Raw genomic sequence first — 21,035 nt, forward strand, 5'->3', positions numbered from 1 at the left:
TTGTATTGAATGTATTATCCTGTTTTGTTCATAACTCTGTAATAAGCCAAGTATGGAAAAAATTGTATAGAACATTTTTGTCTTATATTTACCTCACAAATACACCCTTGAAATATTTACATGCATTTTTGAATCACCCTGTATTGTATTGTCTGTCGTCGTGTATAAGTCGAAAAACAAGAGGAAAAAGATGCCCGATATCAGAATATTTGATCGCATGTCCATCTATGAGATTTCGGACTTTTTACGTGCCACGATGTCCAGGTGTTAAGCAAGTACCTAGATTTGTGGTGGTGGTGGGGGGGGGGGGCTCCATTACTATGATCAAACGCTGCAGGCAAATGTTCAAAAATGTGTGTGAAATCTTATGGGACTTAACTGCTAAGGTCATCAGTCTCTAAGCTTACACTCTACTTAACCTAAATTATCCTAAGGACAAACACACACATCCATGCCCGAGGGAGGATTGGAACCTCCGCCGGGATCAGCCGCACAGTCCATGACTGCAGCGCCTTAGCCGGCAGTGGTGGCCGAGCGGTTCTAGGCGCTACAGTCTGGAACCGCGCGACCGCTACGGTCGCAGGTTCGAATCCTGCCTCGGGCATGGATGGGCATGGATGTGTGTGATGTCCTTAGGTTAGTTAGGTTTAAGTAGTTCTAAGTTCTACTGTGGTCTAGGGGTAGCGTCTTTGATTACCCGGGTTCGGTCCCCGCCACTGCCTAAATTTTGATAAATAATCAGCATTGGCGGCCGAAGACTTCCGGCATAAGAAGTCAGCCTCATTCTGCCAACGGCCTTGTCAAAGAGGGCGGAGGAGCGGATAGAGGTTCAGGGCACTCTCTTGTCCTAGGGGTGGGAAATTGCCCCTAAAGGCGGAAGAATCAGCAATGATCCACGACATGAGGATGCAGAAGGCAATGGAAACCACTGCATTATAGACACGTAACGTGTATCCACAGGACATGTGGCCTGTAATTAAAGAAGTGTCATGATGATCTCTCCATTGGCAAAAGATTCCGGAATAGTCCCCCATTCGGATCTCCGGGAGGGGACTGCCAAGGGGGAGGTTACCATGAGAAAAAGATTGAATAATCAACGAAAGGATAACGTTCTACGAGTCGGGGCGTGGAATGTCAGAAGCTTGAACGTGGTAGGGAAACTAGAAAATCTGAAAAGGTAAATGCAAAGGCTCAATCTAGATATAGTAGGGGTCAGTGAAGTGAAGTGGAAGGAAGACAAGGATTTCTGGTCAGATGAGTATCGGGTAATATCAACAGCAGCAGAAAATGGTATAACAGGTGTAGGATTCGTTATGAATAGGAAGGTAGGGCAGAGGGTGTGTTACTGTGAACAGTTCAGTGACCGGGTTGTTCTAATCAGAATCGACAGCAGACCAACACCGACAACGATAGTTCAGGTATACATGCCGACGTCGCAAGCTGAAGATGAACAGATAGAGAAAGTGTCTGAGGATATTGAAAGGGTAATGCAGTATGTAAAGGGGGACGAAAATCTAATAGTCATGGGCGACTGGAATGCAGTTGTAGGGGAAGGAGTAGAAGAAAAGGTTACAGGAGAATATGGGCTTGGGACAAGGAATGAAAGAGGAGAAAGACTAATTGAGTTCTGTAACAAGTTTCAGCTAGTAATAGCGAATACCCTGTTCAAGAATCACAAGAGGAGGAGGTATACTTGGAAAAGGCAGGGAGATACGGGAAGATTTCAATTAGATTACATCATGGTCAGACAGAGATTCCGAAATCAGATACTGGACTGTAAGGCGTACCCAGGAGCAGATATAGACTCAGATCACAATATAGTAGTGATGAAGAGTAGGCTGAAGTTCAAGACATTAGGAAGAATCAATACGCAAAGAAGTGGGATACGGAAGTACTAAGGAATGACGAGATACGTTTGAAATTCTCTAACGCTATAGATACAGCAATAAGGAATAGCGCAGTAGACAGTACAGTTGAAGAGGAATGGACATCTCTAAAAAGGGCCATCACAGAAGTTGGGAAGAAAAAATAGGTACAAAGAAGGTAGCTGCGAAGAAACCATGGGTAACAGAAGAAATACTTCAGTTGATTGATGAAAGGAGGAAGTACAAACATGTTCCGGGAAAATCAGGAATACAGAAATACAAATCGCTGAGGAATAAATTAAATAGGAAGTAGAGGGAAGCTAAGAGGAAATGGCTGCAGGAAAAATGTGAAGACATCGAAAAAGATATGATTGTCGGAAGGACAGACTCAGCATGCAGGAAAGTCAAAACAACCTTTGGTGACATTAAAAGCAACGGTGGTAACATTAAGAGTGCAACGGGAATTCCACTGTTAAATGCAGAGGAGAGAGCAGATAGGTGGAAAGAATACATTGAAAGCCTCTATGAGGGTGAAGATTTGTCTGATGTGATAGAAGAAGAAACAGGAGGCGATTTAGAAGAGATAGGGGATCCAGTATTAGAATCGGAATTTAAAAGAGCTTTGGAGGACTTACGGTCAAATAAGGCAGAAGGGATAGATAACATTCCATCAGAATTTCTAAAATCATTGGGAGAAGTGGCAACAAAACGACTATTCACGTTGGTGTGTAGAATATATGAGTCTGGCGACATACCATCTGACTTTCGGAAAAGCATCATCCACACAATTCCGAAGACGGCAAGAGCTGACAAGTGCGAGAATTATCGCACAATCAGCTTAACAGCTCATGCATCGAAGCTGCTTACAAGAATAATATACAGAAGAATGGAAAAGAAAATTGAGAATGCGCTAGGTGACGATCAGTTTGGCTTTAGGAAAAGTAAAGGGACGAGAGAGGCAATTCTGACGTTACGGCTAATAATGGAAGCAAGGCTAAAGAAAAATCAAGACACTTTCATAGGATCTGTCGACCTGGAAAAAGCGTTCGACAATATAAAATGGTGCAAGCTGTTCGAGATTCTGAAAAAAGTAGGGGTAAGCTATAGGGAGAGACGGGTCATATACAATATGTACAACAACCAAGAGGGAATAATAAGAGTGGACGATCAAGAACGAAGTGCTCGTATTAAGAAGGATGTAAGACAAGGCTGTAGCCTTTCGCCCCTACTCTTCAATCTGTACATCGAAGTAGCAATGACGGAAATAAAAGAAAGGTTCAGGAGTGGAATTAAAATACAAGGTGAAAGGATATCAATGATACGATTCGCTGATGACATTGCTATCCTGAGTGAAAGTGAAGAAGAATTAAATGATCTGCTGAACGGAATGAACAGTCTAATGAGTACACAGTATGGTTTGAGAATAAATCGGAGAAAGGCGAAGGTAATGAGAAGTAGTAGAAATGAGAACAGCGAGAAACTTAACATCAGGATTGATGGTCACGAAGTCAATGAAGTTAAGGAATTCTGCTACCTAGGCAGTAAAATAACCAATGACGGACGGAGCAAGGAGGACATCAAAAGCAGACTCGCTATGGCAAAAAAGGCATTTCTGGCGAAGAGAAGTCTACTAATATCAAATACCGGCCTTAATTTGAGGAAGAAATTTCTGAGGATGTACGTCTGGAGTACAGCATTGTATGGTAGTGAAACATGGACTGTGGGAAAACCGGAACAGAAGAGAATCGAAGCATTTGAGATGTGGTGCTATAGACGAATGTTGAAAATTAGGTGGACTGATAAGGTAAGGAATGAGGAGGTTCTATGCAGAATCGGAGAGGAAAGGAATATGTGGAAAACACTGATAAGGAGAAGGGACAGGATGATAGGACATCTGCTAAGGCATGAGGGAATGGCTTCCATGGTACTAGAGGGAGCTGTAGAGGGCAAAAACTGTAGAGGAAGACAGAGATTGGAATACGTCAAGCAAATAATTGAGGACGTAGGTTGCAAGTGCTACTCTGAGATAAAGAGGTTAGCACAGGAAACGAATTCGTGGCGGGCCGCATCAAACCAGTCAGTAGACTGATGACCAAAAACAAAAAGTTCTAGGGGACTGATGACCTCAGATGTTAAGTACCATAGCGCTCAGCGCCATTTGAACCATTTTACAGCGCCAGAGACCGCTCGGCTAATCCCGCGCGGCGCTGCAGGCTACAACGTGTTGTTGACAGCGCTTGCTTTCGCTGGGTCTGGTGGTCTAGTGGTAATGTGTGTGTCCAGTTAACGAAAGTCACTAGATAGAACCGCTTTGGATCAAGGAATTTTTAATCTGCGTTTATCCTAACTTTCTCCTCTCAATGATGTGAAGATTTGTCAGGAACGGCCGTGGTTCGGATTGCACAGTTAAACTACAGTAAAATTATAGGAGTAGGTTAGGGACACTTAAGTCGCCGAAGTGGCACTTGACCGTTGAGCCACAAAGAATTATTATCGCTATATTAGCGGCCGCGGATTATATGACTGAGAAGGCGGCCAACACTTCAGCTGATTCAGTACTAGAAAGCAGTAGTCGATGAGCATCCATAACCACATGCTCGCTGTAAAGGGTATGAAGTCACCTCTTTACATGTGTAATTCTGCACACTACAGCTCTCACCGAGATTTGAATGACCACAGGAACTGCCTTACTGAACGTGAAACCTGTGGATACAGGTCGACTGGACTGTTGAGACGCGGTACACATTGGTAAACGCTGGTGGCGGGGAATGAGTATGTCGCAGTCCATAGGAATTGTACTCCGTAGAAGCCATACCTCTAAAACTCTGCTTTACGAACTAACTGGCGTTTCAAAACTCAAACTTAAGACTAGCTGCAACCGGTTCGAAAAACATCACTCGTTATCAAGAGTTCCATAAACGTCGCTGTCATTATGTAAATTTGTGGAGAACATTCAAAATGGATTCTGATAATTTCTTTTTCGTTTATTTATTGGCTTTTGGTTTCATGACCATACAACCAATCACAGATAATTTAAATTCTCTAATCCACTATTGAGAAACGTATTTTAATATATACACTCTACGACAAAAAAAAGAAAAGAAAAAAAAGACGCACCACGAAGGATTTATCCGAATGGGACAGAAATCGGGGTGGATGTGACACTCATGTACAGATAAACAAATGATTACAATTTCAGAAAAACTGGATGGTTTAGTCAAGAGAGAGAGTTTCACAAATTGAGTAAGTCAATAACGTGGCTGGTTATTAGGATTGGAATTGCTTGACAGAGGTGTTGGATGGCTCCTGAGGGATATCGTACCAAATTCTCTCTAACTGGCGCGTCATAACGTACAAAACCCGAGATAGTTGGAGGGCCCTGTCCATAATGCCCAAAATATTCTCGACTGGGGCGAGATCCAGTACGGCCAAAGTACGGTTTGGCAACTGCGAAGACAAGCAGTAGAAACTCTTGCCGTGTGCGAACGGGCGTTATCTTGCTGAAATGTAAGCTTGCATAGAGCCAGAGGTGGACCAATGCGTTATTGACTTGCTCAACTTGTGAAGCCCTTTCTCTTGAATAAATCATCCAATTTTTCTGAAATTGTAATCATTTATTTATTTTTCTGTACATGTATGTTACATCTAGACCGTCCCGTTCGGATAATTCTTCGTGGTGTGTCATTTTTTGTCTTCCAGTGTATTTTGGGTTAGCGCCGCCTCGGAGCCTTTAACTACCAGCCGCATCTCGTTTGCTGTAACGTCTGGTATGAGACACTTCGAATTCTGAAGTAAGGGCGTTCAAGGCTTTAGTACTGAAGGCAAGCAAGATTACGAGGTAGAGTCATTGCTGATGGACACCTGGTCCATTGCGGGCCATTCGCAGCCATCCACACAACAGACCCCAGCTGTAGATGTTGCCTTCTTTGAAACACAGTGAGTAAGCCACTCGATGATCAGTGGCACCAGGAAACCTGTTCTTGTCTGATGATGATATGAACTGAAGCACACCAGTAAAAGTGCGCCTGATAGTGTGCTGATCGTATCATGGTCGTTAATAACTAACTTACAGAAAAGTGGCATTGAGATAATTATTAATAGAATGTGGGTTTAAATGTTTGTTAGTGATAGAAATATGAGCGTTATTTTTGTTTAGGTTTTTCAGGGTAATGTATTAACTAGTTCTGTGAAGGACAATTACCTTCAGTTTAGACATGGTCCAAATAGATTATGTGTAAATAAGAGAAATTATTATGTCCTTTAATTACATTACTGTAGGTAATGGTAACCATTTCTAACCATAGGTTTAGTACCCGGGTGGTTCACTCAAGCATATACAGGCGGTATGACAAGAATCAGTGACAGACATTTGTGTTACCTACGAAGGTACACGGCTACAATTGTATTGCAACTGTGCGCCTTTGGTGCAAGTATCTGAAAGCTTAACAGTGTGTCCCAAACCCTTAAGAGTCACGGTGGAGGATACGTAACTGATTATTTTGAGTGCACCAACAATAACTACAATCCTAATGGCTCACCGCTCGTCATAAAAGGCAGTGTTTTTAATGGTCGCATCAACATGTGCGCTAGGCTGGTAGTCAGTGGAGGAAGTTGTGTTCTTTGGCGAGTTCGGGTTTAGCCAGCAGAGTCAACCTGTATAAAGTAGCAGTCAGGTGAAAAAGCTTAAATTCTCAGACCTCCAAATAAAATTCTTTGAGAGTTCCAAGCTTTTACTACTCACCACGGCAATGTATGTGGCGTCCCACACCATTACGATCGAAATTACGAGGTCTGTTCAAAAACATTCCGCAACTTCGTCCCAAAAATTTTTCTACGCGTACCTTTTACTTACTGTGCATGGTCTCCTTCGAAATACTCTCCTCCACAATTGATACACTGCTCCCGACGCCGTTTCCACTTCCAGAAACAGTCTTGGTAAGCCTCTTGCTCGATCACGCGAAGCGCCGTCTACGAATTTTCTTTCATCTCGTGTACCGTTTCAAATCTTCGCCCTTTCAACGGGGTTTTCAACTTTGGAAGTAAAAAAAAAAGTATGCAGGGGCCAGGTCTGGAGAGTACGCAGGATGAGGCAGCACAGTGATTTCGTTTTTTGTGCAAAGTCACGCACCAACAGGAGTGAATGTGCGGGTGCGTTATCGTGATAGAGGCATGAAATGTCTCGCGACGTTTCAGGCCGTTTCCTTCTCACATTTTCTCGCAGACATCGCAACACGTCCTGATATTACCGTCGATTAACAGTTTGTCCCTGTGGCATGAAGCCGTCATGTACTTCGAAGTGAAAGAAAACTATCGGCACGGCTTTGACATTTGACCTGACCTGACGAGCTTTTTTTCGTCTTGGAGAAACTTTCCCGACCCACTATGAAGATTGAACCTTGGTCTCAACATCATAACCGTAGACCCACGTCTCATCACCAGTTATGATTCTCTTAAGGAGCATCTCGTTCTCATTTGAGCGATCCAAAAGCTCTTCACAGATTGCGAGGTGAAGGTCTTTCTGGTCTTGACTTATGAGCCGCTGGAGGAACTTGGCGGCAATACGATGCATTCCAAGATGTTGTGTCGGGATTTCATGACATGATCCCACTGAAATGATACATTCTTCCGCAATCTCTCGGACAGTCAGTCTTCGATTGGCATGAGCAATGTCGTTGACGTTTCTGACATGAGCGTCATTGGTAGACGCCCAGGGCGCGTCCTGAATGAGGATCATCTTTAACTTCCGTCCAGCCATTTTTAACCCTCGCATTACCAAGCGGGGTATTCTGGCTACCCCAGGTTGATTTTTTCCCTATAATAATGTTATCTGAAGGGCCACATGCCTGTGGTTTCATTACTTTGTACTAAAATGACTGACGTTGAATTCACACTCACGACATTCTAATTTTTTTGGCTTTATCATTGTTATTCAAGTCATTTATTGGTGGGATTGCGAGACTACTCCGCTTAGTATGAAACGTCTTATTTTCTTATTTGTAGAAAAAGAAGATTTTGGGAAATATATCTGTCATTCAACTTCTTTGTTGAGTTTTGCCATAGATCCAATGTTTGTTATTGTTGCTGGCTACTATTGTTGATTTGAATTTGACGTTCAGTATTGAGCTGACATTACACGAGTCGGTATTTCATCTGCAAGTAAGGATGTCCAAAGGACTTTCTAGCGAAGAGATCATGGAAATTCTATACAGTTCTGCTGTCAGTGACGATGACAATGAATGGGACATTGACAATGAACTGAATGAATATATGGAACCTCTTGACAGAGACCATATCATAGCATCAGATGAAGCTGATGATGAAATATCAGAAGACACTACACATTCACGTGAACAAGTAGAAGAAGAAGAAGAAGAAGAAGAGGAAGAAGAAGACACTGGTGATTTGTTTGTTTCTGGAAGTGGACTACAATTTTCTAGTGAACCACCAAAAGGTGGGTGGCGTCGACGTCGTAACATTTTGAACGTAACACCTGGCCCAGTGAATGATGGAAAAACAATCAAAACAATAGCAGAGTCATTTTTATTGTTTATCTCACCCGAAATCATGAGCATCATTGTGGAAACCAAACGAGCAATTTCTTTGTGGAATGCAGCTCATTCTTCGAACAAAACGACATGGAGAGATATAAATGCAGCTGAAGTGTACGCTGTATTAGCAATTCTACTGGGAGCTGGTCGAACTCATGGGCATCGAGCAAGTGCTTCCGATCTGTGGGGAGGTAATGTTGCCTTTCGGCAACCATTCTTTTCTGCTGCCATGTCAAGAAACCGATTTTGTCTATACTGAAATTCTTGCGATTTGACAACAGAGACATAAGAGCACAGAAAATTGAAGAAACCAAGGACAAGCTACAAGCCATGAGGATAGTGTTCGACAAATTTCAGTCTAACTTGTGCAAGAAGTTCTATCCTTATGAATACGTGACTATTGATGAACGATTAGCAACGTACCGAGGAAACTGCCCTTTTAGGGTTTATATGAAGAGCAAGCCTGGCAAGTATGGCATTAAAATTTGGGTTTGTGCTGATTTGAAGACATCTTACTTATTACGGATCCAAATTTAACACAGGAAAGGTGGACAATACTCGGGAAGTGAATCAAGGACAGAGAGTTGTTTTGGATCTGATGGAACCTTTTCTGAATAATGGTTATGGTGTAACAACTGACAATTGTTTCACCAGTTTTCCACTGACTGTTGAACTACTAAAATGAAACACGACATTGGTTTGTACCTTGTGTTCCAATAAGAAAGAGATTCCAAAGGAATTCTTGCCAAACATAAAGAGAGAAGTTCACTCTTCAATGTTTGGTTTCACAAATTACTTGACCCTAGTTTCCTATGTTCCAAAGAAGGGAAAGGCAGTAATACTACTCTCTACTCAGCATAATGGGAGACAAGTGAGTGATGAAGAAAGTGAACACAAACCCGAAATCATACTGTACTACAACAAAACCAAAGGTGCTGTAGATAATGGGGAGAAAATGACAAGAGAATACAGTTGTGTTAGAGGAACGAGGCGGTGGCCACTAAGAAATTTCATGGAAATGATAGATATTGCAGCACTGAATGCATATATTCTGTACACTCAAAGATTTCCTGAATGGCAAAAGAATAACCGAAGCCGGCGTAAACTCTTCACGACAGTCTGGTATTTGGACTCATGGAAGAAAGAGCCAAAAATATCAACCGTCTTCATAAAAAGATACAAGATGCACTGAAAGCTTGTGGTATTGCAATTCCTATAGCAGTGATCCAGACCCAGTGTTCCAAGTTACCAACGCCACAACGATGTCAAGATTGCAAGAGAAACGAAAATCGGAAAACAAGATTCTGTTGTGGAACGTGCAAGAAACCTGTTCGTAATATACACAGAGTAGAAACTGTTACTGTGAAGTGTATGCAATGCAAAAATGTACTTGATTGAAAAGTTGAAAAAGTGTTATTTTACTGCAGTGACTGTTGAGGTACATAGATTATTAATTTTCTGTTCGTTGAGTACCGACTTTAGTGAAATATATAAAACTTTTTTTGTACTTTGTATCTGTGATCTGATTCAATACTTCTAAAAACCTGAAAAGCTGTTTTCAATACTAAATAAACCCATTCAATAGAAATAACGAAATCTGAGAACAAATATTACAATAAAACACAAAACTCTTTTGGGGTAGTCCAAATACCCCGCTTGGTAAAATAGAGGTGTGAAAAAGCTTGGTAATGGGTGGGTTAAACTGTGTGAACCAATCGTAACACCGAGTGCGGATTAAGCACTCATCACCGTAGGCTTCCTGCATCATTTGGTGTGTCTCTCTAAAGGTTTTCTAGAGTTTCACACAAAATTTAATGCAGACGCTTTGCTCCTTTAATTCCGCCAACTCGAAATTTGCAAACTGTGCTACACAACGATCTACTCAGAAACTTCCGACAGTTACACATTAAACACAGGCATGTGCAGGGCGCCAACCGCATTTCCTTCCAACACATCACAGGCGTGAAATCACGAATGTTCCGGAATTTTTTGAACAAACCTCATACATACAAGGTAGAAGATAATAAATCCAGTACTTTAAGATAAGAAAATAACAGACAGAAAACAATTTTCGGTTTTTATTGGCATGAATAACTTACACGTTATAGCGACAACTTAAGTTTTCAGGAGCTTTTCCAAGTGTTGAACACCGTTCTTAGTGCATGCATTAGAGCGCCACATAAATTTTTTCCATATCTCTGAAATATCCCTGCAGAGAGAGATACTTAGATTCTCTTACGTTTGTAGAGGATTTCCGTACGCCAAGGATTTGTCACCCCATGGGAAAAAATGAACATTGTCACATCACAGACGATTATATATTGTTTTCCTAGGTAGCACTATGAGCGTAGATGCAGAATTAGAGGCGTTCAAGATCTCATACCGCCTGAAATATCAATTTCCGACCATCCATTCCTGATCTCTAAATACTCCTAGCGTCAGTACAATTTTGCCTCTAAGGTTTTGGGAGATATTGAAATAGTTGCACCAAATGCACACATTGTTACGATACCTTCGCGGGTAACCGCAAATATCTGTCGTTGATTGCTATCAAATGGTTCAAATGGCTCTGAGCACTATGCGACTTAACTTCTGAGGTCATCACTCGCCTAGAACTTAGAACTACTTAAACCTAACTAACCTAAGGACATCACACACATCCATGACCGAGACAGGATTCGAACCTACGACCTTTGCGATTGCTCGGTTCCAGACTGTAGCGCCTAGAACCGCAGGTCACTCCGGCCGGCGGATTGTTATCATAGCCCGTTACTATACTTCAGTGAACTATTTGGATAACGAACCTAACGTTAAAAAATGTTACCACGCTCTATAAACAACATATAATCGAACGTTTAAGCACCTGATCACCTCTGATCTATGACATGCCTCCAATCTGCCAACATCCCACCCCCTCTTCCCGCCCTCAGTTCATGCTGATGCCTCGACGCCGCTCGCCCAGATTTACTGCCCAGTTGTTCTCTCTCGTTGCCACGGAACCAAATACAGCCCTACTCGAGTGCTTGTCTGCCTTGCGTAGATGACGTATCTGGATTTAAGTTTCGCTAGGTTGCATGTGGTAGTTCTGCGCAGCTCTATTGCTGTGACATGTTAAACTTCAGTGTTTCATTTTCACTGTGCTTTCCTGAAGAACCCCTATTTGTATCGCTGATACTGTGATTGTATGAAACAGATGTTCTACGTCTAGTTACCTACATTACATTTTTAATTGTTTATACTGAGCTAGCCGCTGTGGCTAGCTCTGTCCTAATGGTTTTCACTGCTGATGCTGTGGGAAACCATATCTGCCTTAACTTACATTATTTCGATTTTGCCAATCAAAACTAGTGTCTAATGTCTGAAAAAGTTGTGACTGGCACTTAATATACGTTACGTGTTAAGAAGGTGCAAAGCGGGCGACAACGATAGCATTTTATCGCTAGCATATTTCCTGTTCTGCAAAAGACAGATCCTCAATTATGCAATCCGTATGTACTGCCCATCACAGGGAGCTTATAGTACTCACTCATCAACGGCGATGGCTGCATTATGAAGGACACGCACTTCTGGTTTCCTGCCACGTTCTACGGAGACGGGAGTTACCACCTGGTCTGCAGAGTGGATCAACAGCCGCATCTTGAAGTTGTAGAGTCTCGGCGAAGACGATGTCAGCAACTCTTTAACTAAAAGAAAAAAAATTGCAGTAAACACGTTATTTGCCTTGTTATCTGTTCTAATCTTTGAGACATGGTAGAGCCCCAGTATACATGCTCATCCCCACTAACAAACGACTGTAGAAAAGTACATAGGTACAATGTTAAACTGGTGACAGTATATGACTCTAAACCTACACAATTGAAATATATGATTATATGAAGCCAGACGTAGATTATACAGGAGGTCTCTAAAGGAGAATAAATATTTGAGGCCGGCCGAAGTGGCCGTGCGGTTAAAGGCGCTGCAGTCTGGAACCGCAAGACCGCTACGGTCGCAGGTTCGAATCCTGCCTCGGGCATGGATGTTTGTGATGTCCTTAGGTTAGTTAGGTTTAACTAGTTCTAAGTTCTAGGGGACTAATGACCTCAGCAGTTGAGTCCCATAGTGCTCAGAGCCATTTGAACCATTTTTTTGAAATATTTGAGTGAGTTGGCATATGGGCTATGTCAAACAAGAAAGTCTTGGCTATTCAGTTTCCATTACCCAATTTATGAAGTTCAAATTCTCAAGAATTGGTTCATCAGAGACTTGCTTCACCAGAGACTTGCTCCACGGAAAACGTCAACGATTTTCAAAGGGAGGCACTACAGGAAAGTGGCCTTGGCTATTATGCGTGTGTAAGAGGGGAACCAGACCACAAGTCACGTCGTGTCACAGACAGGAAAAGTAGAGAGAGGCGTCCATCTGGGCAGTAATGTTGCAGGAATTTTCTGGAGGGCCACTGTAAGTGCATATCCGACTCGCTGTTGCCCTGTAGATCGGCGATGGCAGTACAGTAAAGGAACTTGTCAAACTGACGACTCAAGAGGCCACAGAGTTCTGCATTTATCAGCAAACTAACAGTACACTAGGTTACACAGGAAAGATATTAGAAAGGAATATTTCTGAAGAGTGCAGTGAATCACCCGCAAATAATAGTGCTGAGAATGGAGTAGAATTTCAAAAGTCTTCCCTCGGTAACGCAAGAGTCGAGCTAATCAGGTCAGTACACAACAGCCGGGTGGAATGCCAACAATGGACTACTAATGTCACATGCAATACGGCCACAAGGTAGAATTCATTGCTACATACCGTAAGAGTTGGGTGGTTGAAGCGCCAATACAGAGTAATGGCATTACAGAGCACTGGTCGTCAATCTTTTTTGCTTGAGAGGAATTCTGACATTGTAGGACGTCACCTAAGGCCGCTTATGTACAGATCTTATTGGTAACCTACATACAGTAGTGTGTTACACTGAAATGCCAAAGAAATCGGTATAGGCATGCATATTAAAATACAGAGATACACTGTATAAACAGGCAGAATACGGCGCTGCGGTCGGCATCGCCTGTAAAAGACAAGTATCTGGCGCAGTTGTTAGACCGGTTACTGCTGCTACAATGGCGGGTTATCAAGATGTAAGTGAGTTTGAACGAGGTGTTATAGTCGGCGCGCGAGCGATGGGACACAGCATCTCCGAGGCAGCGATGAAGTGGGGATTTTCCAGTACGACTATTTCACGAATCTGCCGTGAATATCAGTAATCCGGGAACACATTAAATCTCCGACATCGCTGCAGCCGGAAAAAGACCCGAAAAGAACGGGACCAACGAACGACGCCTGAAGAGAATCGTCCAACGTGACAGAAGTGCAACCCTTCCGAAAATTGCTGCAGATTTCAATGCTGGGCTATCAACGAGTGTCAATGTGCGAACCATTCAACGAAACACGATCGATATGGTCTTTCGGAGCCGAAGGCCCACTCGTGTACCCTTGATGACGGCACGACGCAAAACCTTACGCCTCGCCTGGACACGTCAACTCTGACATTGCACCGTTGATGACTGGAAACATGTTGCCTGGTCGGACGAGTCTCGTTTCAGATTTTATCGAGTGGATGGACGTTTACGGGTATGGAGACAACCTTATGAATCCATGGACCCTGCATGTCAGCAGGGGATTGTTTAAGCTGGTGAAGGCTCCGTAATGGTATGGGGCGTGTGCAGTTGGAGTGATGTGGGACCCCTGATACGTCTAGGAACGACACTGACGGGTGAGGCTTACGTAAGCATCCTGTCTGATCACCTGCATCCATTCTTGTCCATTGTGCATTCCGATGGAATTGGACAACTCTAGCAGGACAATGCGACACACCACACATCCAGAATTGCTACAGAGTGACTCCAGGAACACTCTTTTGAGTTTAACACTTCCGCTGGGCACGAAACCCCAGGCATGAACATTATTGAGCATACCGGGATGCCTTTCAACAAGCTGTTCAGAAGAGATCTCCACCCCGTGGTACTTTTTCAGATTTATTGACAGCCGTGCAGGATTATGGTGTCAGTTCCCCTCAGCACTATTCCAGACGTTAGTCGAGTCCATGCCATGTCGTGTTGCGGCACTTTTGCGTGCATCTTTGGCTCTTCAGTGTATGAGGGCCCTCGTAGACTAGCTATAGTAAGGGAGCGATAAGCTGGCCGCCTGCACCAAGTATCGATCTATAAAAGTCGACACCATTCGCAACACTTTGTGTCGAGTGTTCTCTGTTTCAGATTGCTGCCACCGGGACTCTTATTGTGCCACAGTTAGTGTTAGCTTTTGACACTGTTGACTGGAGTGCTCTCTTTGAAATTCTGAAGGTATCAGGAGTAAAATGCAAGGAAGGAAGGGCAATTTATACAACTTGTACTGAAAGCAGACGACAGTTATAAGTGACGAGGGGCATGAAAGGGAAGCAGTGGTTGAGAAGGGAGTGTAGCCTGTCCCTGATGTTATTCAATATGTGTACTGAGCAAGCAGTAAACGAATCCAAATAAAAATTTGGAGCAGGAATTAAACTCCAGGGAGAAGAAATAAAAACTTTAAGGTTTGCCGATGTGTTACAATTGTGTCAGAGACAGAGAAGGACTTGGAACAACAGCAGAACGGAATGAACAGTACCTTGAAAGGAGGATATAAGAGGAACATCAACAAATGCAAAGCAAGGATAATGGAATGTAGTCGAATTAAATATGATGCTGAGAGAATTAGATCAGGAAACGAGACACTTAAAGTAGTAGATGAGTTTTGCTATTTGGGCAGGAAAGCAACTGATGATGGCCGAAGCCGAGAGAGTGTAAAATGTAGACTGACAATGGCAAGAAATTCATTTCTGAAGAAGAAAAATTTGTTAACACTGAATATAGATTTAAGTCTTAGGAACTGTTTTCTGAAAGTATTCGTATGGAATGTAGCGATGTATGGGAGTGAAACACTGAAGATAAACAGTTTAGACAAAAAGAGAATAGTAACTTTTCAAATCTGGTGTTACAGAAGAATACCGTAGATTAGATGGGTTGATCACGTAACTAATGAGGAATACTGAATAGAATTAACGAGAAAAGTAATTTATGGTTCTATCTGACTAGAAGAAGGGATCGGTTGGTAGGACACATTCTGAGACGTCAAGGGATCACCAGTTTAGTATTCGAGGGAAATGTGGGGGGTAAAAATCGTAGAGAGGGACCAAGAGATGAATACAGTAAGAGGAGTCAGAAGGATCTAAGTTGCAATTGTTATTCCGAGCTGAAGAGGCTTGCAGAGGATAGAGTAGCACGGAGTGCTGCATCAAACCAGTCTTCAGACTGAAGACCACAACTACAAGTGTTTGACAAAGTGTTGTTATGCTGTCTCTATGACCGGATGATTAATTGATTAATAACAATTAATGTACTTGTGTTTCGATGCATTATGCAATGTGAGACACTATCACAAGTGTTTAATAACTGGTTTGAATGTCATGTTTCTTCTACTCATTGTCTTTTATTACAATAACATTCCTTTCTACCGGTAAGCACGACATTTGAAAATGATCAACTCTGTAACGCGCAGTCGTGAGTCCAAGTTACTTCTGTGTCGAAATGTATACCACTGCAGCTGATCGGCACGATTGCACACACCCCTGAGTTGTCAGCACTGAAAGACAAACAATAAAACAGTCCCCCTCTCACACGCTATAAGCCCGCAATGGTCATGCTACTTATTCTCTTCCCCTGAGGTAGGCGGCCAACTTTACTTACAGCTCGGTATTACACTAGCAAATTTATTTGACCAAACTGATTTGTCCAATACATTTGACGTAGTGTAGTAGGGAGCTTTTATCACATGTTATCGTTAGCAAATTTATTCGATCAAGTCTAGTGCCTCGCCTTAGATTTGTTCAAACAAAGCGATCATCTATTGTTTACTACAAGCGGCTCGCAGGAATCACATAGCGAATTGTGTGTTGCGTTGTGTTGTGTATATGGCGGGAGGAGGCCTATTGAGAATGCAAAGGAGATCGTATTTCGGAGATTATTGTGGCGCCGAAGCTATGGAAAGATGTTTTATAATCTGAGATCAAAGAAAATATTTTCCCTTTTTTAGGCGGGGAGATGGAAACCCAGTTGGAATACTCTGCATTGGCAGATTTGTATAAGAAGCCAAAATCAGGAAAGATGTAAGGCCAGTTAATTGTCAGTATTGATATTTGTTCACTAGCGAACCTGGCAATGCTTCGCAATTGTTAATGTATATGGGAATTGGATATACGTCCCAATCTCCTCCTGCCCCTCTCTCTATCCCTTTCATCCTCCCCCTTCCTTTATCCATCTCCGCCTCCTCCCCGTATCTCTGTCCACCTGGCCACCACCTCCTCCCCCCCCCCCCGCCTTGTACATTTATCCCACCCTCTCTATCCATCTCCTCCCCCCTCATCTCCCTGACCATATCCACATTGCCCGTCTCTACAGGGTGAAAGTATTTAAACCGACAAACTCTAGAAGGTTGTATGGGACATCAAAACAAATATTTTTCCCTAATGTCATTTTTTCCTGTGAGGAGTATTTAAACCAGTACAGGAAGATTTCTCTGGCGGCAAATTAATTAAACCAACAAACACTTTTCCATTTTTTATGACCAAGAGACAACATATTAACACAACCCAATTCCAATTACAGTAGATTATCAAAAATGCTTCCGTTGACACGTAAACACACCGTCGGGTCATGTTCTGTCTGACATGGGCAAAAACCCCAGGATTATCCTGAATTGTTCCTGCTGTTGCTACTATCCGGGCAACCAGATCCTCTTCTGATGCAACAGGGGTTGCGTAAACAAGGTTGCGCATCCCTCCCCACACAAAAAAGTCCAGAGGGGACATATCTGGGGATAGAGCAGGCCATGGTACAGGACCACCTCTGCCAATCCACGTTTCTGGGAACCGTCGGTCCGGGAATCGACGCACACGACGACTGAAATGTGCCTTCGCCCCGTCATGTTGGAACCACACGCGTTGTCTTGTAGGGGGCGGGACGTCTTCCAGCAATTCTGGCAATGCTCTGGCAATGCTCTGGTAGAAGATACTGCCCAATTAAACAGTCCCCATCAACACCGACCCACACATTAACGGAGAACCGCACTTGATGAGCGCTAGTAACTGTGGCATGTGGGTTACCCTCACTCCAAAAATTCGAATTGTGCATGTTGAAGACTCCATCACGCCCGAACGTTGCTTCATCGGTAAACAACACAGGGGATGGAAATCCGGTCTCACGCAGACGTTGGTACACAGCAGCAAAGGTCGTATGATGCGGGATACGGCGATTAGGATACTGTTGTTGAAAAACCCGCTGTGTAGCTCGTCCGTTGTGGTGCGCTACGTAGTACGCACCAATCATATCAGTGTACTCACTCCAGGTGTATCGCTCATGTTAGTAAACAGAGACAATGCAATACTACACTGGTGGACAGCAGTTGCCTACAACTGAAGAGCGTAATACGTTCTCTAACAACTGAAGATCGTAATACGGCCTCTAACAACTGAAGAGCGTAATAGGTCCTCCACCGGTTTAAATAATCCTCATAGGAAAAAATGACATTAGGGAAAAATATTTGCTTTGATGTCCCCTAAAACCTCCCAGAGTTTGTCGGTTTAAATACTTTTCACCCTGTATATCCATTTCCTCGCCCCTTCTCTGTTCATCTCCTTCTCGCCCCTCTCTCTGACCTTATTTACTGTTATTGCAAACCAAGCCGCGATTGGGAGTAGAAGTAAAAATGAATGGGTAAATCGGTTGTAATTATTAGTACACGATGTATGACAGAGACTTTTCCAGATGCTGGATCTGATAGGGTAATAACTTTAAAGACAGTATTTCTCATGTTTTAATCTGTTAACTGGTAGGATTATAAAGTAAGTCATAACCTCAACTTTCCTGTTTTCTTTTAAAAATGACTGTGAAAAGCAAAACAAAATCGCACATCTCCATAGCACAGCTTAGCATGTTCATACTCGCAGCCGGTATAACAGAAAGTGTTTATCGTATAAAATGTCTACACCTCCAGTGCGTTAGAAAGTGTTTATCGTATAAAATGTCTACACCTCCTGTGCGTTAGGCTGTGCGCTATCAGTTAGGCAGTTGGTCGAAAAGAGATTCATTCAATCGGATCTTTCCCTGAACTTGTGTGACTGAAACAAAACAATTTCAGTGAGATCATGAATTTATTAAAACGAATTGAATCGGAATTTTGTGGTCCGGAGTTATACTGAACTGCGCTTGAGAAAGTCTTTTTCGATTTGCTCGAAACGCTGTTTATGCTCTTGACTCGACGATCATGTAGCTGGTTTGGATTGCGCTGCGCCAACGCCGACCGATATTTCGACGGCCCACTGGTGCCATTTTTTTCCAAAGAAATAAATCACGCACTCAAATCAACTGAATGTTTGCAGCACACCAAATTACCACGAACTGACATCAGTTCAATCTCTGCGACCAAACTCTAACAAACGTTTGTCCGTCTGTTTCGTCAACATTCCGGATTATTTTGTGCGTAAGCTCCAACAAAGCGAGTGGAACTCGACTGCATCCGTAATAATAGATCGCGCTTGAGAAATTCTTATTCGATTTGCCTCCAAACGCTGTCTAAGCTCTTCGTCAGTCTCACTGACTCGACGATCATGTAGTTGGCCTGCGTTGCGCGTACGCCGACCGATATTTCGACGTCTCACTGCTGGCATTTTTTCCAAAGAAATAAATCGCTAACTGAAATCAACTGAATATTTGCAGCACACCGAAGTACCACGAACTGACATCAATTCAGTCTCTGCAACACACCAAATACGGTATCACTACCGATTACACACAGGAATGTCGCTTTCCATTGTATTCTTTTACGCAAGATGCCAATATTCAATTTGTTACTGTTACGAAAACATGCTACAGCAGAACTGTCAAACTCAACGTCACAATGTATTTTTTTTTTTTTTTTACGAAAACTTGTGACAACAGAACAGTCAAATTGACCGTCGCATTTCTTTTATTGAGATTTTCATACAAAAATACCATCAAAATTTCAGACTTTTTCGTTGGATTTTCCAAAAATTTGCTTCAATTCAAACCTTATCCTGACAATTACGAACACACACACACACACACACACACACAAATCAGTCTAGTCGGTCGAGCCGTTCTCTAGTGACGATGCGGAAACTGATTTTTATTTATAGAAGATTGAAGAAGAAGAAAGAAAATTGGAAAGGGAATTAAAGAGCTATTGTTGTTTGTCAAGGGCAGAAAATTAGCGCAATACGATTCATTGATGATGCAACAGTGGTAACTGTAACTGAATAGGAACTGAGTTTTGTGCTAAAAGTAATGGGACGTTTGCTAGCTATAGGTTAAGATGTGCACATATAAAAGGAGTGTGTCTCAAGCGGGCATGTTAAAGGACTAAATGTTAGAGCTGGGAAAGAGAAACCTGATAGGATCAAACTAAGCATAGAAGCGAGGACAAGGCCAAAGGATCATTTATACGAATAAATAGCAGCTAATGTGCAAGAATGTAAGAGTTGTGCCTGGTTTCGAATGTATTAAAATGAAACTAAAATCCATTAAGATATTCGCGAAACGAACTACAATCGTCGTGAAACATCAAAAGTACCAGGCAAGCACATGGATATACTCATAATCGGTTCCTTTTGCATTTAAACAAATGATATCACAATTCATTTCTCACTGTAAAGGATTTTCGATGATACGATTACAACTCGGCAACTTGAACTGTATACATTACGTTGCACTCAGATTTTATTATATGTTAACTTTAGTAGGGAATAGAGTATTAGTTCGATTACTTCCCGCCGCGCGGGATTAGCCGAGCGGTCTGGGTCGCTGCAGTCATGGACTGTGCGGCTGGTCCCGGCGGAGGTTCGAGTCCTCCCTCGGGCATGGGTGCGCGTGTTTGTCCTTAGGATAATTTAGGTTAAGTAGTTTGTAAGCTTAGGGATTGATGACGTTAGCAGTTAAGTCCCATAAGATTTCACACACATTTGAACATAGATTACTTCCCGTATTCGTCTTGGAAAATCACTGTTCCGTTTCGTGAATGGGAACTGAAACTAACAGCATTAAAAATAGCAATTTCTCAGTCGATATCAAGCGGTTCTTCTGTTACTACACGCCAGCTATTCTGAGCGAACTACGACGAAATCTTTGATGACTGTCTAATCCCCTTTTTGCACCACGTCAAATATATTTGTCAAAGAAATATAATGATTACTTGGTAACATTTCTTTGTTAAAGAAATTTTATAGCGTAATAATGGCCTTAGCCCACGGGTGAATTCACCAGTGTCAATTAAAATTAAGCGTATCGTAAAATACAGAGTGTATCAAAAATAATCATCCGATTTGGTACGTCTATTTCTCTGAAACTAATAAACATATACAATGAATTTTGTTTTTTGATGAACGGGAAACTCAAAAAGATTTTTTTTTTCAAACCTTTTCATAGGTGTTCAGTATGCCCTCTTTGAGATGCACGACATATGTCAATACGGTATTCAGTTGTTCCCACTCTGCAACGAACATGTCGTCAGTTACGGCTTCCACAGCTGCTGTTATGCG

At 42.5% G+C, this 21,035-nt stretch overlaps 1 protein-coding gene across 1 annotated transcript in view; it reads right to left on the minus strand.

Moving 5' to 3' along the window:
- LOC126236141 (probable imidazolonepropionase) overlaps nucleotides 1-21,035 on the minus strand; it is a 195,099-nt gene that overhangs the window by 151,918 nt on the left and 22,146 nt on the right. Inside the window, exon 2 of the mRNA XM_049945223.1 lies at nucleotides 11,940-12,096. Coding sequence (XP_049801180.1) covers nucleotides 11,940-12,049 — 110 coding nt within the window. The 5' untranslated portion in view covers nucleotides 12,050-12,096. The remainder of the gene's footprint in view (nucleotides 1-11,939; nucleotides 12,097-21,035) is intronic.

Source organism: Schistocerca nitens, chromosome 2, assembly GCF_023898315.1.
Source record: "Schistocerca nitens isolate TAMUIC-IGC-003100 chromosome 2, iqSchNite1.1, whole genome shotgun sequence".
NCBI lineage: Eukaryota > Metazoa > Arthropoda > Insecta > Orthoptera > Acrididae > Schistocerca > Schistocerca nitens.